General features: G+C 39.0%; 1 protein-coding gene across 1 annotated transcript in view; it reads left to right on the top strand.

The window, feature by feature from the left end:
* LURAP1L (leucine rich adaptor protein 1 like) overlaps nucleotides 1-26,781 on the top strand; it is a 54,727-nt gene extending 27,946 nt beyond the window's left edge. The window contains 1 exon segment of the mRNA NM_001101256.1: nucleotides 26,032-26,781. Coding sequence (NP_001094726.1) covers nucleotides 26,032-26,406 — 375 coding nt within the window. The 3' untranslated portion in view covers nucleotides 26,407-26,781.
* The last annotated feature ends 426 nt before the right edge of the window (nucleotides 26,782-27,207 follow it).

Raw genomic sequence — 27,207 nt, 5'->3', positions numbered from 1 at the left:
GAGGATGAGATGGCTGGATGACATCGCTGACTCGATGGACGTGAGTCTGAGTGAACTCCAGGAGTTGGTGATGGACAGGGAGGCCTGGCATGCTGCAGTTCATAGGGTGGCAAAGAGTCGGACACAACTGAGCAACTGAACTGAACTGAACTGAAGTGAACAATACAAAGAAATATAGGAAAACAATAGTATCAGAAAGACTAGAGATCTCGTCAAGAAAAAATTAGAGACACCCAAGGAACATTTCATGCAGATAGGTGCAGTAAAGGACAGATGGTATCTACCAAACAGAAGCAGAAGATATTAAGAAGAGGTGGCAAGAATACACAGAACTATACAAAAAAGATCTTAATGACCCAGATAACCATGATGGCGTGATCACTCATGTACAGCCAGATATCCTGAAGTGCAAAGTCAAATGGGACCTAGGAAGCATCACTATGAACAAAGCTAGTGAAGGTGATGGAATTCCAGCTGAGCTATTTCAAATCCTGAAAGATGATGCTGTGAAAGTGCTGGACTCAGTATGCCAGCAAATTTGGAAAACTCAACAATTGTGACAGGACTGGAAAAGGTCAGTTTTCATTCCAATTCCAAAGAAAGGCAATGCCAAATATTGTTCAAACTACTGTACAACTGTACTTATCTCACACGGTAGCAAAGTAATGCTCAAAATTCTCCAAGCTAGGTTTCAACATTATATGAACCATGAACATCCAGATGTTCAAGCTGGATTTAGAAAAGGCAGAGGAACCAGAAATGAAATTGTCAATATCTGCTGGATCATTGAAAAAGCAAGAGAGTTCCATTAAAAACATCTGCTTCATCGACTATGCTAAAACCTTTGACTGTGTGGATCACAACAAACTGTGGAAAGTTCTTAAAGAGGTGAGAATACCAGACCACCTCACCTGGCTCCCGAGAAACCTGTATGCAGGTCAAGAAGCAATAGCTAGAACCGGACATGGAACAAGGGACTGGTTCAAAATCGGGAAAGGAGTACATCAAGACTGTATATTGTCACCCTTCTTATTTAACTTCTGTACAGAGTACATCATATAAAATGCCAGGCTGGATGAAGCTCAAGCTGGAATCAAGATTGCCAGGAGAAATATCAATAACCTCAGGTATGCAGATGACAATCACCCTTATGGCAGAAAGTGAAGAGGAACTAAAGAGCCTCTTGATGAAGGTGAAAGAAGAGAGAGAAAAAGCTGGCTTAAAACTCAGTGTTCACTGGTGAAAGAAATCAAAGAGGACACTAATAGATGGAGAAATATACCATGCTCATGGATTGGAAGAATCAATATAGTGAAAATGAGTATACTACCCAAAGCAATTTATAGATTCAATGCAATCCCTATCAAGCTACCAACGGTATTCTTCACAGAGCTAGAACAAATAATTTCACAATTTGTATGGAAATACAAAAAACCTCGAATAGCCAAAGCTATCTTGAGAAAGAAGAATGGAACTGGAGGAATCAACCTACCTGACTTCAGGCTCTATTACAAAGCCACAGTTATCAAGACAGTATGGTACTGGCACAAAGACAGAAATATAGATCAATGGAACAAAATAGAAAGCCCAGAGATAAATCCACGCACATATGGACACCTTATCTTTGACAAAGGAGGCAAGAATATACAATGGATTAAAGACAATCTCTTTAACAAGTGGTGCTGGGAAATCTGGTCAACCACTTGTAAAAGAATGAAACTAGAACACTTTCTAACACCATACACAAAAATAAACTCAAAATGGATTAAAGATCTAAACGTAAGACCAGAAACTATAAAACTCCTAGAGGAGAACATAGGCAAAACATTCTCTGACATACATCACAGCAGGATCCTCTATGACCCACCTCCCAGAATATTGGAAATAAAAGCAAAAATAAACAAATGGGACCTAATTAACCTTAAAAGCTTCTGCACAACAAAGGAAACTATTAGCAAGGTGAAAAGGTAGCCTTCAGAATGGGAGAAAATAATAGCAAATGAAGCAATGGACAAACAACTAATCTCAAAAATATACAAGCAACTCCTCAGCTCAACTCCAGAAAAATAAATGACCCAATCAAAAAATGGGCCAAAGAACTAAATAGACATTTCTCCAAAGAAGACATACAGATGGCTAACAAACACATGAAAAGATGCTCAACATCACTCATTATCAGAGAAATGCAAATCAAAACCACTATGAGGTACCATTTCACGCCAGTCAGAATGGCTGCGATCCAAAAGTCTACAAGCAATAAATGCTGGAGAGGGTGTGGAGAAAAGGGAACTCTCTTACACTGTTGGTGGGAATGCAAACTAGTACAGCCACTATGGGGGACAGTGTGGAGATTCCTTAAAAAACTGCAAATAGAACTGCCTTATGATCCAGCAATCCCACTGCTGGGCATACACACTGAGGAAACCAGAAGAGAAAGAGACACGTGTACCCCAATGTTCATCGCAGCACTGTTTATAATAGCTAGGACATGGAAGCAACCTAGATGCCCATCAGCAGATGAATGGATAAGAAAGCTGTGGTACATATACACAATGGAATATTACTCAGACATTAAGAAGAATACATTTGAATCAGTTCTAATGAGATGGATGAAACTGGAGCCTATTATACAGAGTGAAGTAAGCCAGAAGGAAAAACACCAATACAGTATACTAACGCATATATATGGAATTTAGAAAGATGGTAATAATAACCCTGTGTACGAGACAGCAAAAGAGACACCGATGTATAGATCAGTCTTATGGACTCTGTGGGAGAGGGAGAGGGTGGGGAGATTTGGGAGAATAGCATTGAAACATGTATAATATCATGTATGAAACGAGTCACCAGTCCAGGTTCGATGCATGGTACTGGATGCTTGGGGCTGGTGCACTAGGACGACCAAGAGGGAGGGTAGGGGAGGGAGGAGGGAGGAGGGTTCAGGATGGGGAACGTGGGTGTACCTGTGGCGGATTCATTTTGATATTTGGCAAAACTAATACAATATTGTAAAGTTTAAAAATAAAATAAAATTAAAAAAAAAAAACTCAGTGTTCAAAAATGAAGACCATGGCCTCTGATCCCATCACTTCATGGCAAATAGATAGGGAAACAATGGAAACAGTGACAGACTTTATTTTGGAGGGCTCCAAAATCAATGTAGATGGTGACTGTAGCCATGAAATTAAAAGATGTGTGCTCCTTGGAAGAAAAGCTATGACCAACCTAGACAGCGTATTCAGAGAAGGCAATGGCAACCCACTCCAGTACTCTTGCCTGGAAAATCTCATGGAGGGAAGAGCCTGGTAGGCTGCAGTCCATGGGGTCGCTAAGAGTCGGACACGACTGAGCGACTTCACTTTCACTTTTCACTTTCATGCACTGGAGAAGGAAATGGCAACCCACTCCAGTGTTCTTGCCTGGAGAATCCCAGGGACGGGGGAGCCTGGTGGGCTGCTGTCTATGGGGTTGCACAGAGTCAGACATGACTGAAGTGACTTAGCAGACAGCATATTAAAAAGCAGAGACATTACTTTGCCAACAAGGGTCTGTATAGGCAAAGCTATGGTTTTTCCAGTAGTCATGCCTGGATGTGAGAGTTGGACCATAAAGAAGGGTGAGCACCAAAGAATTAATGCTTTCAAATGTGTTGAAGAAGACTCTTGAGAGTCTCTTGGACTGTATTGAGATCAAACCAGTCAATCCTAAATGAAGTCAGCCCTGAATATTCATTGGAAGGACTGATACTTAAGTTGAAACTCCAATATTTTGGCTATCTGATGCAAAGAGCCAACTCATTAGAATAGACCCTGATTCTAGGAAAGATTAAAGGCAGGAGGAAAAGGGGACGGCAGAGGATGAGATGGTTGGATGGCATCACTGACTCAATGGACATGAGTTTGAACAAGATCTGGGAGATGGTGAAGGATAAGGGAAGCCTGGCATGCTGCAGCCCATGGGGTCGCAAGAAATTGGACATGATTGAGCAACTGAACAAGAAGAAAAAGATGCACACAGTAAAGCTTTCTGGTGTCAGTTTAAGCTCCAGTCCTAGCTAATGTCCCTACATGGCCAAATTGTTTTCTGTAATATCTTTTGTTGCTGCAACTAGTAAAATTTTGCCCGTACTAAAAACAGGCGTGAGATACTAATGAAGCCCTCTGAAGCTCTCCTGAGGGCAGCTAGATTTAGTAACCCACAGCACAGCAGTGTGGTGAGACTCTGATTGAGAGCTTCTGTTTAAGAGAATGTGGTGAACTCTTCTAAGGCATGGATTGTCACAGCATCTTATCCTTGCCCAGCACTCCAGACTCTCTTCATGATATGCTTTCAAACTACATTCCCACCTCCAACCACATTCTTGATCTTCAGGTCCTCTAGTTGGCTTTCCACTGCCTGAGCAGGAAGTGAACTTATACATTTCTAGACCTTTGCCTATTTTCCTCATTATGGGCTCAAATTATAATGTCCTTCCTGACTGGCCACCCATACCCATCTCTCTATCCAAATCCATCTTGTTTTTCATTAGGCAACTGAAATACATTCTCTTTTCCCAAAGAAAATTAATACATACTTATTCTCTGCTACATTACTACTACTACTACTAAGTCGCTTCAGTCGTGTCCGACTCTGTGCGACCCCATGGACTGCAGCCTACCAGGCTTCTCCATCCATGGGATTCTCCAGGCAAGAACACTGGAGTGGGTTGCCATTTCCTTCTCCAATGCATGAAAGTGAGAAGTGAAAGTGAAGTCACTCAGTCCTGTCCGACTCTTACCATATACATATGGACCTGTTTTTTCCATTCTCACTCATTTTTTCATTCAACATACCTTTGTAGATTTGGCATGTACTAATAATTCCAGTAAGAAACTAGGATGAATGGACAGGATAGACCCACTGCACTGGAGGACACCCTGCTTACTACTTCCTTGTCATTTGCCTCTATATTCGATTGTTACCACTAAATTTGTTGCTGCCATGTCTTGAAAAATTCTCTATCTTAAAAGATCCCCTCGTTCCTGCATAAACTCTTTCTACTGATGCAGTCATCTACTAGAATCAAACTCTGGGATCATCCCGACAGTGTTCTATTGGACAAATGGAACTTCCAATTTCCTTTGCAAAGTGTATACTGGTCATTTACTATTAACATGTTACATTTGAGAATCAAGACAGTTTAGGGCTGAAAGGAATCTAATGGGGAAATGGAGGCATGGGAAGATTAGGGGACTTGTTACAAGTTACTAATGGAAGCAAGACTAGACTCAAAGTTCTAGGTTTTCTTGCTATCCTCACTGAACTCCACCATCAATGGGTAATTGAATCACAGGACATCTCGAGTATCAATAAGTAACAACTCAGCCATCACCTCTGTTTTAAAAGCATAGTATGTTATTTCTTCCAGAAATAGATCATTGTAGATATAAACATGACAAACTACATCACTCTTCAAAGAAGAACAAATTCTTATACATCCAGGTGAAATCATCTAATTAGAGTAAAATTCTAGGAGAGTACTAAATTGGGAAAATGAATATAGCGTTTGAGGCAATGTTAAAGAGCTAAAAAATTTCATTTAAAATAAAGCAAACACAATAATTTTTCAAAATCATATCATGCAAAGAGGCAGTTTAAACATTTGAGTTTCTAAAACACTAAAGATAGAAGCATATAAATTTAGTTACCGATGATCTTTGGGGACAGAGATATCATTAAGCTATTTGTGGAAAATCTAAAGCACTCAGTAAAATGAAGAGCACTGACTGGATCATCACAATACTAGATATATGCTGAATCACAGATAATCGGAGAGAGGAAGCCAACCAAAATGAAGAGCTAATCCATTCCTTCCTCCTGGAAATCACCTTGACCCACCCAGAAGAAACAAAGCTTATGGAGTCTTACTTGAAGTATTAAATTCAGAGTATGCAAGTTCTTTTATACAATAAAGGCAACTTTTTATGGAATAAATTGGAGATTAAAAGTGATTAAAGATAAAAAGGAGTTAGACTTAGTGACGCATACTTAACAGAAACTTTTGTCACAGCAAAGTCACATTTTTCGGTTCCTTCACATACATCATCTGTGTTGCATATACTTTCCTGGGCCCATCTGCATTTGTGTCTTTTCTAAGTAGGTTTCTGGCAGTGGCTCTGTTTGAGTCTACCAAAGCACATTATTCCAAAAAAAAAAAGGCGGTGTTGGGGGGTAGTGAATGACTCATACAAACCTAAGGCAAGCATATGCTTAGGTGTCTTTAGCCCTTTAATGAGGGGAAACTATAAGGATGGAAAAGGTGGATAAAGGAAGAATAGAGGCGCAGAGGTCAAATAAGTCCCTGAAAAAAAATATATTGAGTTAAATTCATCAGGATGTGTTTTTTTTTGTTTGTTTGTTTGTTTTAATACCTGTAAGACTAGGACCCTGGCAGCCACTGCCTAAATCCAGTTCACATGTTTTTGTAAATACTTTTATTGGAACACACGCTTGTTCAGTCATTTGCTGTGCCCACTGTCTAGCAAATGGGGACCTTTGCAAAGACCATAAAGAACAGCTTGGGCGTAAAAGATATTCAAAAAATTTCCCCCTGAATTTAGGGTCTTATCTTGGGAAGGTAAAATCAAAAGGGTTAAAGTATTATTAGCCTATATTTAGTTGTTTGATTAAAACACTGGCATTATGTGCTTGGAAATAATGAATGGTCATTGTTTGGCATTAAGAACATGACACAATTTTAAGTAATTCTTTAAGTAACTTGTTTTTTTTTCAAGGACAAGCCAAAATCAGCCCAAAGAATAGAAAATTTTCAGGTTAGATAAGGCATCTCTACTATCTGGGCAGATAACGGAAGAATAACCTTTTACTATATCTTACTAAGAGTAAACTAAATTCTACACCAATTTTTCATTCCAACAGAAGAAGGCAAAAAAGCAACTTTGAGCTTTGCATTGGTAATGTAGTATTTTATCCATAAACTCCTTTAAAAAATTGTTGCCTAACATATTGACTAAATGTCTTTGATAACTAAACTGTTTAACAGTCAGTGACATTTGTTGCTATTCATTATTTTAAACCTGTTTTTCTTTTAATAAAGATCTAAATCTTTAAAGATTAAAAAATTTTATCTCCTAATAAAGCCATCAAAACTGAGCAAATTTTACCAATATTTTTATACATTACATTGCTTTTTTCCCAAATAATTCTTTGTGTGTTATTCACTCAGTCATTTCTGACTCTTTGCAACCCCATAGACTATATATGCCAGCCAGGCTCCTCTGTCCCTGGGAATTCTCCAGGCAAGAATACTGGAGTGCTAGCCATTTCCTTCTCCAGGGGATCTTCCCGACTCAGGGACCAAACCTGGGTCTCCTGCATTGCAGGCAGATTCTTTACCATCTGAACCACCAGGGAAGCCTTTGTAGATATGATATTTAAAAGCAAATAATTTGGGGTTTTTTGGTATAGTCAGTTTTCAATTTCAGTTCAAGCTCTATTCTTTACTATTTCCTTTCACATTCTGGAACAAACCACTTTTACTGAGAACAAAAATATTCTTCTTCTTTTTTTTTTTTTTTACTTATGAATGTATTATTTATTTATTTTTTAATTTTTATTTATTAATTATTTTCTTTACTTTACAATATTGTATTTGTTTTGCCATACATCAACATGAATCCACCACGGGTATACACGTGTTCCCAATCCTGAACCCCCCTCCCCTCCCTCCCCATACCATCCCTCTGGATCATCCCAGTGTACCAGCTCCAAGCATCCTGTATCCTGCATTGAACCTGGACTGGCGATTCGTTTCTTATATGATATTATACATGTTTTAATGCCATTCTCCCAAATCATCCCCCCATTCCCTCTCCCATAGAGTCCAAAAGACTGTTCTATACATCTGTGTCTCTTTTGCTGTCTTGCATACAGGGTTATCATTACCATCTTTCTAAATTCCATATATATGCATTAGTATACTGTATTGGTGTTTTTCTTTCTGGCTTACTTCACTCTGTATAATAGGCTCCAGTTCCATCCACCTCATTAGAACTGATTCACATGTATTCTTTTTAATGGCTGAATAATACTCCATTGTGTATATGTACCACAGCTTTCTTATCCATTCATCTGCTGATGGACATCTAGGTTGCTTCCATGTCCTGGCATATTTTAGTTATAGTTCTTTGCCATGATTATTTCTAGTCTAGTCTGAATCACCTAGATAAGCCATAAGTTTTAATCAAACTTACTAACATTTCAGAGAAAAACTGGAGAGTAACCACTATCATATACAAGCTATTAAGGAGACCAGCAAAGCTTACACAACTACTTTATAAGATCTTCATAGCCAAGTGTACACCTTTAACACTTTTGTGGATGCAAAAATATGTTTATTAAAATGACCCAAAGATTCAGCCACTCTGTTACTATTTAAATAAAAAGCAATGATATACATAACAACTAACTGGTGACACATCTGAAAATTCTATTTTCCTTAGAAATTATTTATAGCCATAAATTTTCATTTATTAACTTGATTTATATTAGTTTAAATTCTACAATTAATATCCTCCAAATTATGTTTGAACTGACAGAACATAACACAATTACCGTTGAATAAAAAAGATTAAGAATTATAACTTAATATTGTTTTTGTTCAGTTGCTAAGTTGTTTCCAACTCTTTGTAACCACATGGATTGTAGTGCACCAGGCTTCTCTGTCCAGCACTATCTCCCTGAGTTTGCTCAAACTCATATCCATCAAGTCGGTGATGCCATCCAACCATCTCATCCTCTGTCACCCCCTCCTCATCTTGCCCTCAGTTTTTCCCAGCATCAAGGTCTTTTTCAGTGAGTCAGCTCTTTGCATCAGGGGACAAAGTATTGGAGCTTCAGCTTCAGAATCAGCCCTTCCAATGAATAGTCAGGATTGATTTCCTTTAGGATTGACTGATTTGATATCCTTTCTGTCCAAGTGACTCTCAAGAGACTTCTCCAGAACCACAGTTCCAAAGCCTCAATCCTTCAGCGCTCAGCCTTCTTTATGGTCCATCTCTCACATCCATATATGACCACTGGAAAACCCATAGCTTTGACTATATGGACCTTTGTCAGCAAAATGATGCTCTGCTTTTTAGTATACTATCTAGGTTTGTCACAGCTATTCTTCCAAGGAGCAAGCACCTTTTAATTTCATGGTTGCAGTCACTGTCCTCATTGATTTTGGAGCCCAAGACAATATAGTTGAATACATTAACCTTAGCTTATTTCAACAGTAAACCAGTTAAAGGAATTCAGGAAGTTAGCATTAACTTATCTCTTCATTAGAAAATAAATCCAAATCTTAAACAAGAAAACTTAAATTATATGTTTAGTCTCCATATTGAAAAAAAGCAAGGAAAAGACATTTAGTTATTTATAACCTAAATTTACCAAACCAATTCATTTCTAAAGATTCACTTTGATGTTTCTAAGCTAACATTGTGAGGGATTTGTTTTTCCCTTAAAAATGTCAGTACATTAAAATATTAACGTTCAACTTACATTCTTGAAATTCTGAGAATATTAAATTTTCCAAGTATTTATTAGTATCTCTAATGAGAAAATTCTCTTTTTTCCTAAGACACTATAACTTAATTTATTCTATAAGTAGGGAAATATTTCATTTTCTTATCTATGAGCAGTAAAAGGTTTTTCTCAAATACACAGCCACCAACAGGACTTAAAACTTCAGTTCTACCACCCTAGGCACAGGACACTAGAAAACACAAAACACACATTCTCAAAGTGTTTTTCTCCTAGTCAGTGGAAATAATATTTTCTACATGGATTTGAGCACAACAAAAGACAAACAATATAGACCAACTGACCAAACTCTGTGTCATCTCTCACCCAACAGAGAATAGATTCCCATCATCCTATAGAGATCCCAAGTGAGTACATCATGAAACCAGATTGCCAATTAGATCTACCCCAAACAGGAAATCATTTATAGATTATGGGACCTGGCCTGTTGGTTCAGTGCACGAGTTCCTGGAATTGGCTGGTTTTGCATACTACTACTTTTTTTTTTTTTTTTTAATACAGGAGGGTTCAGTACCCAGTTGAGAAAATGGACATTACCTAACATTGAGTTAACCAAAACTGGTAACTATTAGCCAAGGATCCAAAACAATAATAATGAAGCAAGGAAACCAGAATAAAAGGCACCAAATCAGAAGAAAATGGAGAGTCAGATTTCACTCCAGAGGCCACTTCTTTGGAACTGTCTCACCAGTTCCAGCAGGCAGGCATACTATGTATTTTGATGGCAATGTCCAACCCTATCAAAGTGTAATTTTTAAGTAGTTGAAAACATGGTTCTCATATAAACATAGAGGGAGCACTTGCCGAAGATTTATTTAGCTTATTTAATGAAAAAAGCAGCAAGATGATACAGCTGGCCCAAAAGAGAATTAGAGTTTAGGTAATTTCTCAAGAAAGACATATGAAATAATCTGTTTAGAGACAAAGCCATTTAACATCAAACAGGACAATAAAACCATAACTTTGAGATGTTTTTCTTTCCACTGGGCCAAAATCACTTTCAGGTCTTCAAAACACAAATCTACACGTCAACTTACAACTTCATAAGTCTGAGCCAAATTAGTAGTAAATTACAGGTCATACAAGCGTATCTGTCCATTGGTAATTAAATTATGCTTTGGTAAGCCTCTTAGGCTATGCTTCAACACATTGTTGAAGAGATTTTTAAACTCTTTGAGCTCATGGATCCTTTCCTTAGCTGTGTCCAGTCTACTGATATATTCATCACAAGCATTCATCATTTATATTGCAGTGTTTCTGACTTACAGCATTTCCTTTTGATTGTTTGTACAAATGTTATCTCTCTGCTCACATGACACACCTATTCTTGCATGTTGTCTACTTTCTATATTAGATTCCTTATCAAATTAATCATCAGATCAGTTGCTCAGTCGTGTCCGACTCTTTGCGACCCCATGAATCACAGCACGCCAGGCCTCCCTGTCCATCACCAACTCCCAGAGTTCACTCAGACTCACGTCCATCAAGTCGGTTATGCCATCCAGCCATCTCATCCTCTGTCGTCCCCTTCTCCTCCTGCCCCCAATCGCTCCCAGCATCAGAGTCTTTTCCAATGAGTCAACGCTTCGCATGAGGTAGCCAAAGTACTGGAGTTTCAGCTTTAGCATCATTCCTTCCAAAGAAATCCCAGGGCTGATCTCCTTCAGAATGGACTGGTTGGCTCTCCTTGCAGTCCGAGGGACTCTCAAAAGTCTTCTCCAACGCCACAGTTCAAAAGCATCAATTCTTCAGTGCTCAGCCTTCTTCACAGTCCAACTCTCACATCCATACATGACCACAGGAAAAACCATAGCCTTGACTAGACGAACCTTTGTTGGCAAAGTAATGTCTCTGCTTTTGAATATGCTGTCTAGGTTGGTCATAACTTTCCTTCCAAGGAGTAAGCGTCTTTTAATTTCATGGCTGCAGTCACCATCTGTAATGATTTTGGAGCCCAGAAAAGTAAAGTCTGACACTCTTTCCACTGTTTCCCCATCTATTCCCCATGAAATGATAGGACTGGATGTCATGATCTTCGTTTTCTGAATGCTGAGCTTTAAGCCAACTTTTTCACTCTCCACTTTCACCTTAATCAAGAGGCTTTTTAGTTCCTCTTCACTTTCTGCCATAAGGGTGGTGTCATCTGCATATCTGAGGTTATTGATATTTCTCCCCGCAATCTTGATTCCAGCTTGTGTTTCTTCCAGTCCAGCGTTTCTCATGATGTACTCTGCATATAAGTTAAATAAACAGGGTGACAATATACAGCCTTGACGAACTCCTTTTCCTATTTGGAACCAGTCTGTTGTTCCATGTCCAGTTCTAACTGTTGCTTCCTGATCTGCATACAGGTTTCTCAAGAGGCAGAACAGGTGGTCTGGTATTCCCATCTCTTTCAGAATTTTCCACATAGTTACTTAAAATTCCCAGTCTAATAATATCAAAATCTGTGCCATATCTGAGTCTGGTTCTGAGGCATTACTTGTCTCTTCAGAATTTTTGCTTTTTCAGAATGTCCTGTAATTTTTTGTTGCAAGCTGTGTATGATATAAAAGGAACTGAGAGAGACCTGAGATGTGAGGTTTTATATTTATCTGAATAGGAGTTAAATTGTGTTTACTGTTAGCTGTAGGTGTCAGAGACTAATATTTCCTCTCTTTTTTTTTTTTTTTTTGCCTTTGGGTTTTCCTAGAGACTCCTTAAATAGAGTCTGAGGCCTGTGGGATGTTCAGCTGCAGTCCCTGTTATTTTCAGGAGCCCTATTGATATGGTGTACGGTGTAGGGAGGAGAGGCAGTCTAGAGTCCATGGTCAGGTCTCAGTCTTTTTGTGAGCCTGAGATGGGCATTTCTCTTTACCCCTAGTTGGTTCTCTGGTGACTCAGTAAAGAATTCACCTGCCAATGCAGGAGATGCAGGAGGTGAGGGTTTGATCCCTGGGTCAGGAAGATCCCCTGGAGAAGGAAATGGCAAGCCACTCTTGTGTTCTTGCCTGGGAAATCCCATGGACAGAGAAGCCTGGCAGGCTACAGTCCATGAAGTCGCAAAAGAATTGGATATGACTTAGCAACTAAACAACAACAAAAAAGGTTGGTTAGGCTTTGATAAAACCCCAGTCAGTGAGGCTCTGGTAAATAGTTTTCCTTGACAGCAGGCCTTGAGAAAGAGAACAGAGAGCTTTGGGCATACTTTACTTTGCTCCTGCCCCTAACAGAGCATCAAGGAAAGTTGGAACCTCGTGGGGCTGCTGGAGGTAAAACTCATGAAACTGTGGGGCTTCCCCTGAAATTTTTAACGTGGAGTTTTTAACTTAAAAACTAGTTACAATGCTAGTAACTAGTCTACAATGAATCTCCAGCAATTCTTCAACTTTAGTTTTAAGTCTTCCTACTAACTCCAGCGGGGGGGCTTCTGCTTCTGGGCATCTGTTCTTGGTAAGCAAAGATTCTCTGTATCCACTTCTTTGTCTCCTGGGGGCAGCAGTTTACCCTGTGACCTTAAGTCTCTGGTGGATGTAAGAAGAGTTGTTGATCTTCAGTTTATTCCATTTTTTTCTCTTTGGGGAAACAGTGATAACTTTCAACCTCTTTATATGTCAGACTGGAACCACAATGAGAATCATAATCAGCTTTACAGATTTATTATGATAATGACATTAAATATATAAGTTAATATTTAAGACATGATATATAGGAAGCAACTAATAAATGGAAGATATGTTTATTAATATTCCTACAGATTTTTTTAATCAGACAAAATAACTAAATAAGAAAGTCAGTGTATTTTCAGTGAGTTGTTTCTCACTGGCCACACTTTATAGAGTGAGATCACTGCTGCACTGCAACTCATGTCATCTGGAGAGCCCCACTCACATTTTCCCAAATGTCAATATTTAGTTGGTGTTTAGGCATCATATGAAAAATAAAACTAATCTTCATCATAAAAGGAAGCATTCCAAATATTATAAAATTATCAACATTAGCTAAAAAATGAATGGTTCTAACAAAAGGTTTGTGTCTCAGTTATATTCCCTATGCACAAGGACCATTCTACAGATCAGATCAGTCGCTCAGTCGTGCCCGACTCTTTGCGACCCCATGAATCGCAGCACACCAGGCCTCCCTGTCCACCACCAACTCCCAGAGTTCACTCAGACTCACGTCCATCGAGTCAGTGATGCCATCCAGCCATCTCATCCTCTGTCGTCCCCTTCTCCTCCTGCCCCCAATCCCTCCCAGCATCAGAGTCTTTTCCAATGAGTCAACCCTTCGCATGAGGTGGCCAAAGTAACAGAGTTTCAGCTTTAGTATCATTCTTTCCAAAAAAATCCCAGGGCTGATCTCCTTCAGAATGAACTGGTTGGCTCTCCTTGCAGTCCAAGAGACTCTCAAGAGTCTTCTCCAACACCACAGTTCAAAAGCATCAATTCTTCGGCACTCAGCCTTCTTCACAGTCCAACTCTCACATTCATACATGACCACAGGAAAAACCATAGCCTTGACTAGATGAACCTTTGTTGGCAAAGTAATGTCTCTGCTTTTGAATATGCTGTCTAGGTTGGTCATAACTTTCCTTCCAAGGAGTAAGCATCTTTTAATTTCATGGCTGCAGTCACCATCTGTAGTGATTTTGGAGCCCAGAAAAATAAAGTCTGACACTGTTTCCACTGTTTCCCCATCTATTTCCCATGAAGTGATGGGACCGGATGCCATGATCTTCGTTTTCTGAATGTTGAGTTTTAAGCCAACTTTTTTACTCTCCACTTCACTTTCATCAAGAGGCTTTTGAGTTCCTCTTCACTTTCTGCCATAAGGGTGGTGTCATCTGCATATCTGAGGTTATTGATATTTCTCCCGGCAATCTTGATTCCAGCTTGTGTTTCTTCCAGTCCAGCGTCTCTCATGATGTACTCTGCATATAAGTTAAATAAACATGGTGACAATATACAGCCTTGACGAACTCCTTTTCCTATTTGGAACCAGTCTGTTGTTCCATGTCCAGTTCTAACTGTTGCTTCCTGACCTGCATACAAATTTCTTAAGAGGCAGATCAGGTGTTCTGGTATTCCCATCTCTTTGAGAATTTTCCACAGTTTATTGTGATCCACACAGTCAAAGGCTTTGGCATAGTCAATAAAGCAGAAATAGATGTTTTTCTGGAACTCTCTTGCTTTTTTCCATGATCCAGCAGATGTTGGCAATTTGATCTCTGGTTCCTCTGCCTTTTCTAAAACCAGCTTGAACATCAGGAAGTTCATGGTTCACATATTGCTGAAGCCTGGCTTGGAGAATTGTGAGCATTACTTTACTAGCATGTGAGATGAGTGCAATTGTGCGGTAGTTTGAGCATTCTTTGGCATTGCCTTTTTTTGGGATTGGAATGAAAACTGACCTTTTCCAGTCCTGTGGCCACTGCTGAGTTTTCCAAATTTGCTGTCATATAGAGTGCAGCACTTTCACAGCATCATCTTTTAGGATTTGGAAGAGCTCAACTGGAATTCCATCACCTCCAATAGCTTTGTTCGTAGTGATGCTTTCTAAGGCCCACTTGACTTCACATTCCAGGATGTCTGGCTCTAGGTCAGTGCTCACACCATTGTGATTATCTGGGTCGTGAAGATCTTTTTTGTACAGTTCTTCTGTGTATTCTTGCTATCTCTTCTTAATATCTTCTGCTTCTGTTAGGTCCATACCATTTCTGTCCTTTATCGAGCCCATCTTTGCATGAAATGTTCCTTTGGTATCTCTGATTTTCTGGAAGAGATCCCTAGTCTTTCCCATTCTGTTGCTTTTCTCTATTTCTTTGCATCGATCGCTGAAGAAGGCTTTCTTATCTCTTCTTGCTATTCTTTGGAACTCTGCATTCAGATGTTTGTATCTTTCCTTTTCTCCTTTGCTTTTCACTTCTCTTCTTTTCACAGCTATTTGTAAGGCCTCCCCAGACAGCCATTTTGCTGTTTTGCATTTCTTTTCCATGGGGATGGTTTTGATCCCTGTGTCCTGTACAATGTCACGAACCTCATTCCATAGTTCATCAGGCACTCTTATCTATCAGGTCTAGGCCCTTAAATCTATTTCTCACTTCCACTGTATAATCATAAGGGATTTGATTTAGGTCATACCTGAATGGTCTAGTGGTTTTCCCTACTTTCTTCAATTTAAGTCTGAATTTGGCAATAAGGAGTTTATGATCTGAGCCACAGTCAGCTCCTGGTCTTGTTTTTGCTGACTGTATAGAGTTTCTCCATCTTTGGCTGCAAAGAATATAATCAATCTGATTTTGGTGTTGACCATCTGGTGATGTCCATGTATAGAGTCTTCTCTTGTGTTGTTGGAAGAGGGTGTTTGTTATGACCAGTGCATTTTCTGAAGCCCTTTCTAAAAAAAATCGGTTAATATGTGAAACACAAAGTCTGGTTCATGGGAGACAATAAACACATTTGTTGTTTTCCTTATCTCCTCCTTCCTTTCCGCTAGTGAGGACACATTAAAGTGAATTCTTCAAATTAAATGAATTCTGAAAAGCAGGGTTAAAATTTAGTCAATTTGTCAGTATTGAAAACTCAAAGATGTCACTAGTCTTAGTGTATTCTAAGTTCTTAAGCTATCTGAATGTTAACATCTAAGTTTATTATCTTATCATTGTACACCCTACTGTTTATGGCCCTCAAATTATAGGAGTATTATTTATAATTGATCTCTATTTAAAGCATTATCTGTGTCACTAAATATCAGAGATATCATTTGTCATTTAGCCTCAGGATAATAAACCATGCATTTGTCCTGTGGGTGATGCAGATGGCCCCTCAAAGAAGACCATGACTTCTAACATTTCTTGTCTCCATCAATGTATATTTCACTATTTACTCTATTTTTTACTTTTCTCAAGCTATAAAACAATATGCCAATAGAGTAGCATTCCACAGACATGGTGGTCCAGCATCTACTACCCCAAATTATCCACAAATAGAAAAGATATATAAGTCCTTGCTACTCACGGTGTAGCCCATATACCAATGGCATTGATGTATGTTTATCCATTCTGTGTAACAAATACTCCAAAATTTAGCAAGGCAAACAACAAATGTGTTATCTCAGTTTCTGTGAGTCAGAAGTCTGGCACAGGTAAACTGAGTGTTTCTGGCTTGAGTCTCTTCAAAGTCTGCAATTAGCACATCAGATGGAGCTACAGTCATTTCACAGCCCCCTCACTGCTTCATGCTCACTCACATAGGAAGTAGTAGTGGGAAGGCCTCTGTTCAGTTCAGTTCAGTCACTCAGTCATGTCCGACTCTTTTGCGACCCCATGAATCACAACATGCCAGGCCTCCCTGTCCATCACCAACTCCCCGAGTTCACTCAAACTCACATCCATCGAGTCGGTGATGCCATCCAGCCATCTCATCCTCTGTTGTCCCCTTCTCCTCCTGCCCCCAATCCCTCCCAGCATCAGAGCCTTTTCCAGTGAATCAACTCTTTGCATGAGGTGGCCAAAGTACTGGAGTTTCCGCTTTAGCATCCTTCCTTCCAAAGAAATCCCAGGGCTGATCTCCTTTAAAATGAACTGGTTGGATTTTCTTGCAGTCCAAGGGACTCTCAAGAGTCTTCTCCAACACCACAGTTCAAAAGCATCAATTCTTCGGTGCCTAGCCCCTTGCTAACTATTGTCCAGAGATATCAGTTCCTTATCATGGAAATCTCACAATAGTACACCTCACAGCCTGGCAGATTCCTCTCCTCTCAGCAAGTAAAAGAACGTACCCACGACAGAAAACAGTCTTTTTGTAATCTTTTCTCAGAACTGACATCCCATCATTTTTGCCATATTGTATTCCTAAGAAACCAGTCGAAAGGTCCAGTCTACACTCAGGCCGGGATGTAGATATCAGGAAAGAGGGGGTTTTATTTGGAGGCATCTTAGAGGCTGCCTATCTCTACTGGCATCTGCTGAGAACTTGTTTGAAATGCAGGATCACAGAATTAGTGGAGAGAATCTGAATTTTAACAAGACTCCAAGGTAATGTGTATGTCAAGAAGCACTGCTCCAGGGAGCAAGGCCTACGTGCTTTATGCTTTGCAGAGGCTGCTTCTTCACCTAATTTTACTCACTGCTTAAAGTCACTTTCTAAGAATTGCAAAGGTTAATTTTCCTTGCAACTCAGTTCTCTCATACTCAACAAATAGGAAAATTATAGTTACTGAAGTATTACTGAAGTACTGCTGTGCTGCAGATAGCAGATTAGAAAAAATTGAGGGACTCAGGAAGAAAAAACGGCATAAGAACTGTGGCAAACAGATCTAATATCAATATCTAGTAGTTACTGAAAGAGAAAATTGAGCACTTTTATAAGAAGGGACCATATGAACAAAGGACTAACAAGCGATTACCTCAATAACCCCTAAGTGCATTGTTGAATAACTCTGAACTAGAAATACTCTGTTCATGGTGGTGGCCTCTTACTACTACTTGATTCTGTCTGGTTCTACTACTTTGTTCTATTTACAGAGATGGAGAAGTGCACAGCATATTTTAGAAATAAATCCATGAAAAATTATAATATAGAAATGTAAATACTAAGTGGGTCTAAGTATCTTGATTATTCCCTTTCCAAATAGATTTTATATCTCAATGATGCTTAAAAGAATAATCTGTATTCAGTATTTGAAACCTTTCCATAAAAGACCACTAATAACTTTGGTATAAATATTTTACATCTCCCTCAAATTCTACTTAGGGGAAAAGATAAAATTCCATTCCATACTGACTGTATGCTTAGTGACATCATGTTGGCAGCTTGACACTGGCCATTGTAGGAGTATTTACAGCATAGAAACTGTAAAACTTCATAAATCAGAACTTGACTTAACTTTGTTGATTATCTTATGACAAGATCTTAAGGGGAAAATGATCCAATGGGGAAAATGTTGATACTACAGATTTGACTTAAAACTGTGTCATGTCCTTAGCTATTACATTATCCATAGCACAAAAAAATTACTGGGAAATACTCTGTATGCAGTCAAAAACATATCTAACTTAGCCAAATTGCTCCCATCACTGACAAATCCATAAAGCTCAGATGTTAATTCATGCTGAGGCTGAAACAGATTTCAGTTTAATGAATATAATTTGCACTAGGGTGGAAAATGGTTAAACAACAGATCACATATCAGACTTAAGGAAGAAAAATTATTTAGAAAAGAGTTAGTGGACTGGGATCAATTCTATTTGTTCAATTATGGTTGGACTGAAACTAGAAGTTGCTGTCTGTATAATAATTCAACAAAAATAAACAAAAGGAGTTTCTGAGAATCAGTTACAGTACATGAAATTGACAATAAAAGGTACTGTATATTTTATTTTATAAAACATTCTATATAAATTATATATAATTTTATATAAATATTTTAGTATTATTTGTATCAGCACAGTTTCTATTATGTGCATGTGTGCATGTTTGTGTGTGTGTAGCTTTCCAGGCAGCCAACCGTTCAACATTTCCCAGCACAGCACCCCGCCTCCTGCTTCCCTCCCATTGGAGACACAGCCACTACAAATCACGGGGGGGCACATTACCAAATCCGAGCCTTCCGTGTAAAAATCGCACTTTAAATTCTAAATTAGAAAAATGAACATGCAGAAAGAACATTTATTATAGGTTAGCAGAAACTCTTCTGGTCTGTGTTCTGTGTGGGAGCTCTTCTATTACAAATATGGGGAGTCCATGTTTCAGTGACATCATTCCAAATGAATTTCAGCTCAGGTGATTTATAGTCTTATACATTAGCCAGAATTATACTTTGCATATACATATTGAAATCTCTCAAGAAAGAAATTTTCACTGTATTAGGTTATGGTAAAGGAGTTTTCATCACAGGCATCTAAGTATCAACTGGAGCTAAAACCTGACCGAAAAAAAAAAAAAAAACAAAACCTGACCGAATAAGGCTGTAGAGTTCTCTGTCTTCCTTTGGTAATCAGAGGACTCACCAGCAGACACTATACAGATCTCATGAGCAGGCCTGATGGCAGGAATTTATGTTCAAGATTCAGGAGAGTCACATGTGCCCCTTTCAAATAAACCAGATGCAGCTATGTAATTTATCAAAACAATATCAATTGGTCAGCTGTGCTGATGATAGTGTTTTTATGTATGTAATTTAGTCTTTGGGGAAATTACCCCTCTATGAGGTTTTGGGAAAACAGTGAACTGTTTTAGTTATTGTTCATTTCCACATAAAAACAATTCTAATGGAGGAAGACAAAGCTGACTGATAGAAAAATGGAATCCTCTGTTGCCCAATTCAAAACAAATTCTGTTGTAAATTTTGAACTGGCTACGAAAGCAGAGGAAAACTTTGGCAGACTAGCTCTGACTTGCAAATGCTACATGCTCTTCTCCTAACGCATTCTAAACCCAAAGCATTGGATGCAAGTATTGTACTGTGTCTTCTCAGACTGCAGTAAGATGGTGCCATCCTTAAGGGTCCTCTGGACAAAACAGGAGTGCTTTAGAAATACAGCTATTAATAAAACTGCTAGAAATTTTAAGGATGAGTAGACAAGAAATCTGTATTCTTCAGAGGATGTGGCAAATTTGAGGAGGGAGTACATTTAGACAAGAGGAGGTTATACAAAGGGAACATGCAGATAAACTGGCATAAACTATTAGAGAAATAATATTCTAAGTATCTTTACAACAGCCCTTTAATTTAGTACATTAGATGCTTTTGATTTTTTTTTTTTAGATATTTAGAAATAAATACAGCTAGAAAAAAGGCCTTCCGCCAATTACAAATTTGAAAAAAAAAATGCTGATTTTTTTTTTCACCTTAGACACTAGGATTAGGACATCACATTAAAAGGTAAATCTAATTTATTCTCCTTCCTTCATATTCATGATCACTAACTTGCTTGCAAAATAGTCTTCCTATAACAGCTTGCTGGACATTTGGGATTTGGGTCGTGGATACTGTGGATTTTACAGTAGGTTGCATAACTGGGAGATGGCCTGCTTTTATCTGATTAGTCAATTCCCATAAATAAAAAGATAAGAATGGTACAGGGGAGCTTTGTGCGAGATATGAACACTGGTGCTATGCAAGCCTGCAGGATGACAAGAAGGAATGAGCAATGTCCCTATTTGGCAGATATATTCAGCAGCTCATGTGCACATTTCAGTTAATATATAGACCCATTAAATATGGTATGTATGTTTATCTTGGCACAGAACACAAATATTACTTTTAGTGAAACCCAAATGGCAAGAGCTAAAATTACTATCGCCACAGAATTTCTGATAAGGTGATTAAAATTCACATAGAGCTCAAACTCTAGCCATGAGCTTTTACTAGCAAAGTAATTTGCCAGAGATGGAGCAGTAAATTAATTGCTCTGTCTCCTGTATAGCTTGAATGATTCTCTCATAGCAGAAACAATTTAGTAATCAAATGGCCACAGGAATGACAATCAGAGACTATGTTAGAATAAAGGGAAATCCTGAGATGATCTGATCTACAGAATCTTCTTATAACAATTTCAATGAAACCTCAATACAGAGAGCAGAGAAAAGTGATGTGTGGATTTCTCTACTGAATTACATTTTCAATATTGGGCAGAAATTAGACTTTGTTCATAGACTACTTTACTATGTCTATTGAGTCCAGGGGTTCACCAGAGCTCAAAATTAATCCCCAGGATTCTTCTTCTTGTATAAGAAGATTGTATATGCCAAGTCACCTTGCCCAAAGGTAGACTGTGACAATGACAGGCCAGAGCTCTGTCCTGGGTTCCTTACACACCACCACCAAAGAAGTCAATTTATTTGGCAACTTCGTGATGAAGTGAAAGCATGACCATACTCTTTCTTGGATTCCAGTGAGACAATTCATAACCTTTGTATTTTTGTAGTAGTAAAATGATAGATTGGACAAAAACATAGATCTGGAAAAGTTTATTATTAAGAATATTTGCTTTTCAAGACCCCCCATTAAGTTCTTCTATAGACCAGTTCATTGATCATAATTGACATGAAATTTCAGTCTTCATTCTGTCTAGAGTTGAGAGACCTATTTTGCTACAATTTTGAGGCACGAGAGGCTTATTAAGTACGAAGATGGGCTGTACTGCAATACTAAGGGCCAGAGGTGACAAGTGAAGAGGAAAAGAGGAAAGGACATTGACATCTCTTTGGATCAATTAATGCAAACCTTACAAAAAAATCTTTTTTTGGTAGCATCCTATTTGTTTGTTCCCTTTGTTTAATTTCTTTCACCAAGTGTTTACAGAACAGTGTTGTTGTATTAGTACGAGTTATCACCTCCGAACACACAGAATAATGCTTGGAGTGTGATTTACGTCGTGAAGTCCACTTCCTTTCAGAGATACTCTCTTGTAACCTGTACATTTAAGCTGGGAATAACCTTGCCCTAGTTACTCAGTGTTTGAACTCTGTGACTTGGTGGGAGTGGGATTCCGTGCTTGGAATGCTTTAATACTGAAGAGCTCTTTCTTGCTACCTTATTCTTTCCCCTGAAGCACTGTATCACTAGCAAGTGTTAGTCAGTCATTTGTGTCCGACTCTTGCCGGTTCTTCAGGCAAGAACCCTGGAGTCGGTTGCCATTCCCTTCTCCAGGGGATCTTCCCAACCCAGGGATTGAACCTGGGTCTCGCATATTGCAGGCAGATTCTTAACCATCTAAGCCACTAGAGAAGCCCTATGGTATTACTGACTTATAGCAAAACTCAAGGGAGGGGCATTCTTGACAGATGGTTCATCTTATGGCAATCATTCAGGCCTTGGACAAATAAGACTTGTACATCCACTATGCGTTAAGCACTCTTAGAGGTCTTGGGTACAGTAGTGAACAGGACAGACCAAGTCCCCTGCCCTCTGTGATGGCTTACATGCTCATATGGGAGACAGAAAATAAAAAGTAAACAAGTAATAAGTAGGATGATTTCCATTAGTCATAAGTATTATGAAGGGAACATAAAAATGTAGAAATGCTGTGTACAACTAAGCACAGGAATTAGATACTATGATTGATCAGCAAGGGGCTCTCCAAGGAGGGGTCACTTAAACTCAGACCATGAGGAAGTCCTCCCAACCACCACTGTCCTCAGAGAAACATCCTGGGATCTTGTAAGACCTCAAGTGGGAAAACCACACAGGTTCCCGCCCACTGGGCAAGACTGCTGTCTTCTGAATGGATGGGCAGACTTCCTAAGGACTGATGTGCATAACAGTGAGGAAAGGCAGGGCAGCTGCTGGAGACAGAAGCCACATGGTGATTTAGTCCTGGTGGTGGATCGTTCCTACTTTGAAGGTTCACCAGGAGTAACATAATTGTACCTTAATTCCAGGAGAAAGCACTATTAGGTGGAGTGCCAGGTAACAGGCAGAGAGCCGTGTGAACCGAATGGCCCAGGGCTCGCTCCCACGGTGGGAAGCTGTTTACTCTCTCCCTGGAGGACACAGGGTTAGATGCAGTTAAGTGTGTAATCATTATCAGCCTGACCAACACGTTCTTAGTGACTTGCTTTCGTCATATTTTCCCCTACAGTGGTTCAATGGCCTGTGAATGTTTGCTTTCAGAAGAAAAGAATTTTTTTATTTAAATAAATCATTTCATGGTCAAAGGAAGCTTTTGTTACTTCAGAGTCTACTCCCCTCTCATTCATATTGCTCAACAAAACTGAACACTTCTTATGTGATGCAGCCACTGTGTAGCTCAGACAAAAACTGCTGGGAAAAGAGTATAAGTATGTTTTAACCCTCCAGTGACACAGTTGCTGGGAATGTGCATTATTGTCTTAAGAGCTGAACTTTCTCAGATCCTAAAATTACGACTGTTTCCCCTCCGCAAAATCAATCCATCCTTAAAACAGACCATAAGAGATGGACAAAACATAAGACACAGCTTTTTTAAGGAACTGAAAGCTTAGCTGAAGAAACAGCTAAAAGACAATAATAGGTAGCAACATAAGTGTACAAAATTAAGGTAGACTGTCAGATACAAACTACACAGTAGAGGGTAAACAGGCCAGCAGAAGAGATACTTCATGGAAGAATTAGGACTTCAAGAATGGGGAGGATTTGAAGGGGAAAACAGTATTTCAAGTGAAGGGAGTAACAGGGAATATGTCCAGATCTGGGCATGCGCAGGAACATTCTGACAGGACAGGGTGGGGATGTGAACAAATGCAGCTGTGGTTCATCTGGGGAGCTGTTGGGAAATGGCCACACTTCCATTGCACTGTTCCTACAATGGGCACAGCATGTTTTATCGGCTACAGATGCTTAACTGAACAATTTTGCAAGACTTTGACTTCTATTGATTTTCCTGGCTCCTCTGTGGATGTTCTAGGCAAATTGTTGGTCATTTGTAAATATTTGTTGTATTACTTGTAATTTGAACAGTATTTTGATGACTCATAGGGTGTGGGGGTAAATTCAAATATAAAAAATTGCCACAAAACCTCCTTCCCCCACACAACCTTAAAGCAAGGTCACTGAGACAACACCACAAATAGAAAACCATCTCAAGACTTACTAAGTTCTGTTCTTGAATGTCTCAGAGAAAATTGATTTTCCTTGCTGACTGCCTAAGAATTTTTGGTACATTTCTCAGAGAAGATAAGGTAGTCTCCTAAGTCACTTTATTTAATATCCTAGGTAGATTAACGGTTTTTAAATTATACTTCATACTTTATACATACATACGTAAGCATTTTTGTACATATACACATGGAATTTACCTGCAATCTTAAATCTCTGAAGTCATCCTAAAAATTTCATCTCTCTTAATAGCTGTCTGTCACATTCACTCAATCCAAAGTTCTCCTTCAGAGATGGATTGTTTCCTAGAAATACATTTACAATATAAATGCATATATAAGCTTCTTTCTCTCTTCTGACTTGAGTCACTCACAACAGAGTGCCTTGGATAATTCTAGAAACCCATAAATCTGAATTATCCTGGGTGTTCAAGAGAGAATAAGCAAGGCCCAGTCTCCTGGGTTAAAAGACCTCAGGCGAAAAAAAATTGGAATTTCATTTAAACCCTGATGAATGTGACTAGGACCTCTGGTGGCTAAATCTGTCCTTGCCTCACAGTCCAGTCCGCTGGAATCTCTGTAGGAGCCTTATCTCTTCAATTCCAACCAGAACAAGGGCTATCTTGCAGCGCTCTCCCCCTACTTCCTTCAGAAACAATCTTCATGTTAACAGATATTCCTGTTGAACTGTGGGGCCTACAGAGAAATTCTGCTTTGTAACTAAGACAGATTTCTCTGAAGTAATTTAAAACCATCAGAAAGACTACATACCTAGAAGTCATTTAAGGGAACTGTCCCAGAGTCTCATATCCCAGTTTTGATTGGAGCTGCTCTTGACACATCTGAAGGAAATAATGAAATATACAGAAAATACTTGTACACTTCATTGTGTAAAGTAGATCAGCCTCATTTATCAGCCTCTTGGATTCAGGGAATATTGAAACAATTTGGTTCCTGTTAAACATGAAAGCATTTTTCAGCACTACATATTTGTCAGTATAGTCATAAAAGGTACAGACATTTTCTGTACTCTTAATTTTTTATTTGCAGATTTCAGTTTCTTCATCTATAAAAGAAGGATAGAAATAATAATACTTAAGGCACAGGGTTATTATTGAGTTGACCAAATGTTCGCTTGGTCATTTCTATAACATCGAAAAACCTGAATGAACTTTTTGGCCAACCCAATATAATGCGTGTTGAGCTTTTATTAATGGTGTTTGTCACCTAATCTCTCAAAAATAGGAGCTGCTACAATGATGATGATGATTCCTTAATTTCTACAGATTCCTATCCCCCCTTCTCTCAATATCCACACACATACTCTCAATTAACAAGGATAAACTATTAAATCTGAGCTTCCCTGGTGGCTCAGTGGTAAAGAATTCTGCCAATGCAGGAGACACAGGTTCAATCCCTGGGTCAGGAAGATCCCCTGGAGAAGGAAATGGCAAGCCACTCCAGTATTCTTGCCTGGGAAATCACATGGATAGAGGACTACAGTCCATGGGGTCACAAAAGAGTCAGACACAACCAAGCAACTAAAACAACAACAACAAACAATCTGGCCATAGAGAGCACAAGTCTCTTGACAGAATCTGTCATTCAATAGGCTATTTCCAGGCAGCTTGGTGAAGGTCAGAGATGCAGTGAGAGTTCATAGTCCCTTTCAGAGCCTGTTAAGGCTGGAAGGAAGTGAGTTCTTTAAATATGACTCCTAGCCTTTGTCAGCAGTTTTCAAAAAGATCCTGCGCTCAAGTAAATTTGTATTTTATTCTCTGAATGTAAAATGATGGACTGCAGGAGACAGAATTTAAATGACTCTGGGGTCTTTCAAGAACGCAGACTAACTGGCAGGTCTCTCCTCTCTCCCTGCCCTCCACAGGTTAACCTCAGAGCCACAGACGGGAAGCTCATGCGCCAGTTGCTCCTCATCAATGAGAGCATCGAGTCCATCAAGTGGATGATTGAAGAGAAAGCCACCATCACCAGCCGAGGCAGCAGTCTGAGTGGCAGCCTGTGCAGCTTACTGGAGAGTCAGAGCACCTCCTTACACGGCAGCTGCAACAGCCTCCACGATGGCAGTGACGGGCTTGACGGCATCTCCGTGGGGAGCTACCTGGACACTTTGGCGGATGACGTCCCAGGCCATCACACCCCCTCAGACTTGGACCAGTTCAGTGACAGTTCAGTCGTAGGGGACTCACACGCACTGTACAAGCGTCCCAAGTTGGATTCTGAATACTACTGCTTTGGCTAATGCCCCAGTTTTATGCATGGGATTGGTGTGCAATTAACTTGTATTTATCTTCCTTCTCCGCTGCTATATTTTTGGTGTGAATTTTTTTTTTTTTTTTTTTTTAGTACGACAACCTTTTAAAAGGAAGCTTATTTTGAATGGCTTGATGGTGTTTCTGTTGCTCCTAGTATTTCTCGTCTGGACTGATTTCTCTTTCTCTCTTAAGTCTCTCTATTTATTATGATGATTTTTCTCCCTTCTTTCACAGTGGCACAAATAAAGTAGGGGGAAAAGAATAAGCAATAATTATATCTTTGCTTTTGTTTTCAGAGCAAGGGGTCAGGGATTACAAGATAAACTTTGCTAAATTTTACAATAAACCAAAATCTCATAATAGCTGATTTTGTTGTCTGTATTCTTAAATGATTCAAAGGTTTGTTTTCCAGAAAACACTGTGGTTTATTACTGTTTTTATATTGGTTGGACAACATGCTTGGGACTAAGCTAGGCATTATTTTGAGGCCACAAGTTCCTAGTGTGAAATCAATAATACCGCTAACCACACATTGCTCATGACAACCATTAGGAAGCCCCAACTCTATGCAATCTATTCAATTCAAGTTTGTGTTCATACTGTAGATGATCATTTTGTCACCAGTGATTCTAACTCAAGCTGTAGACAAATTTGTGTAATTAAATATATGATTCTCCCAAATTTCAAAGAATAATTGAAATTAAGTAAAAAGGTGATTAGAGGTTAAGGTGTCCTAGATTTATTGTATTCTGAGATTTTGTTGATGTTTACTATAAGCACTTTACAAT

This window comes from Bos taurus, chromosome 8 (assembly GCF_002263795.3).
Source record: "Bos taurus isolate L1 Dominette 01449 registration number 42190680 breed Hereford chromosome 8, ARS-UCD2.0, whole genome shotgun sequence".
Classification (NCBI taxonomy): domain Eukaryota; kingdom Metazoa; phylum Chordata; class Mammalia; order Artiodactyla; family Bovidae; genus Bos; species Bos taurus.
The sequence above is the reverse complement of the archived record's forward strand: the minus strand, read 5'-3'. Positions and strand labels throughout refer to the sequence as shown.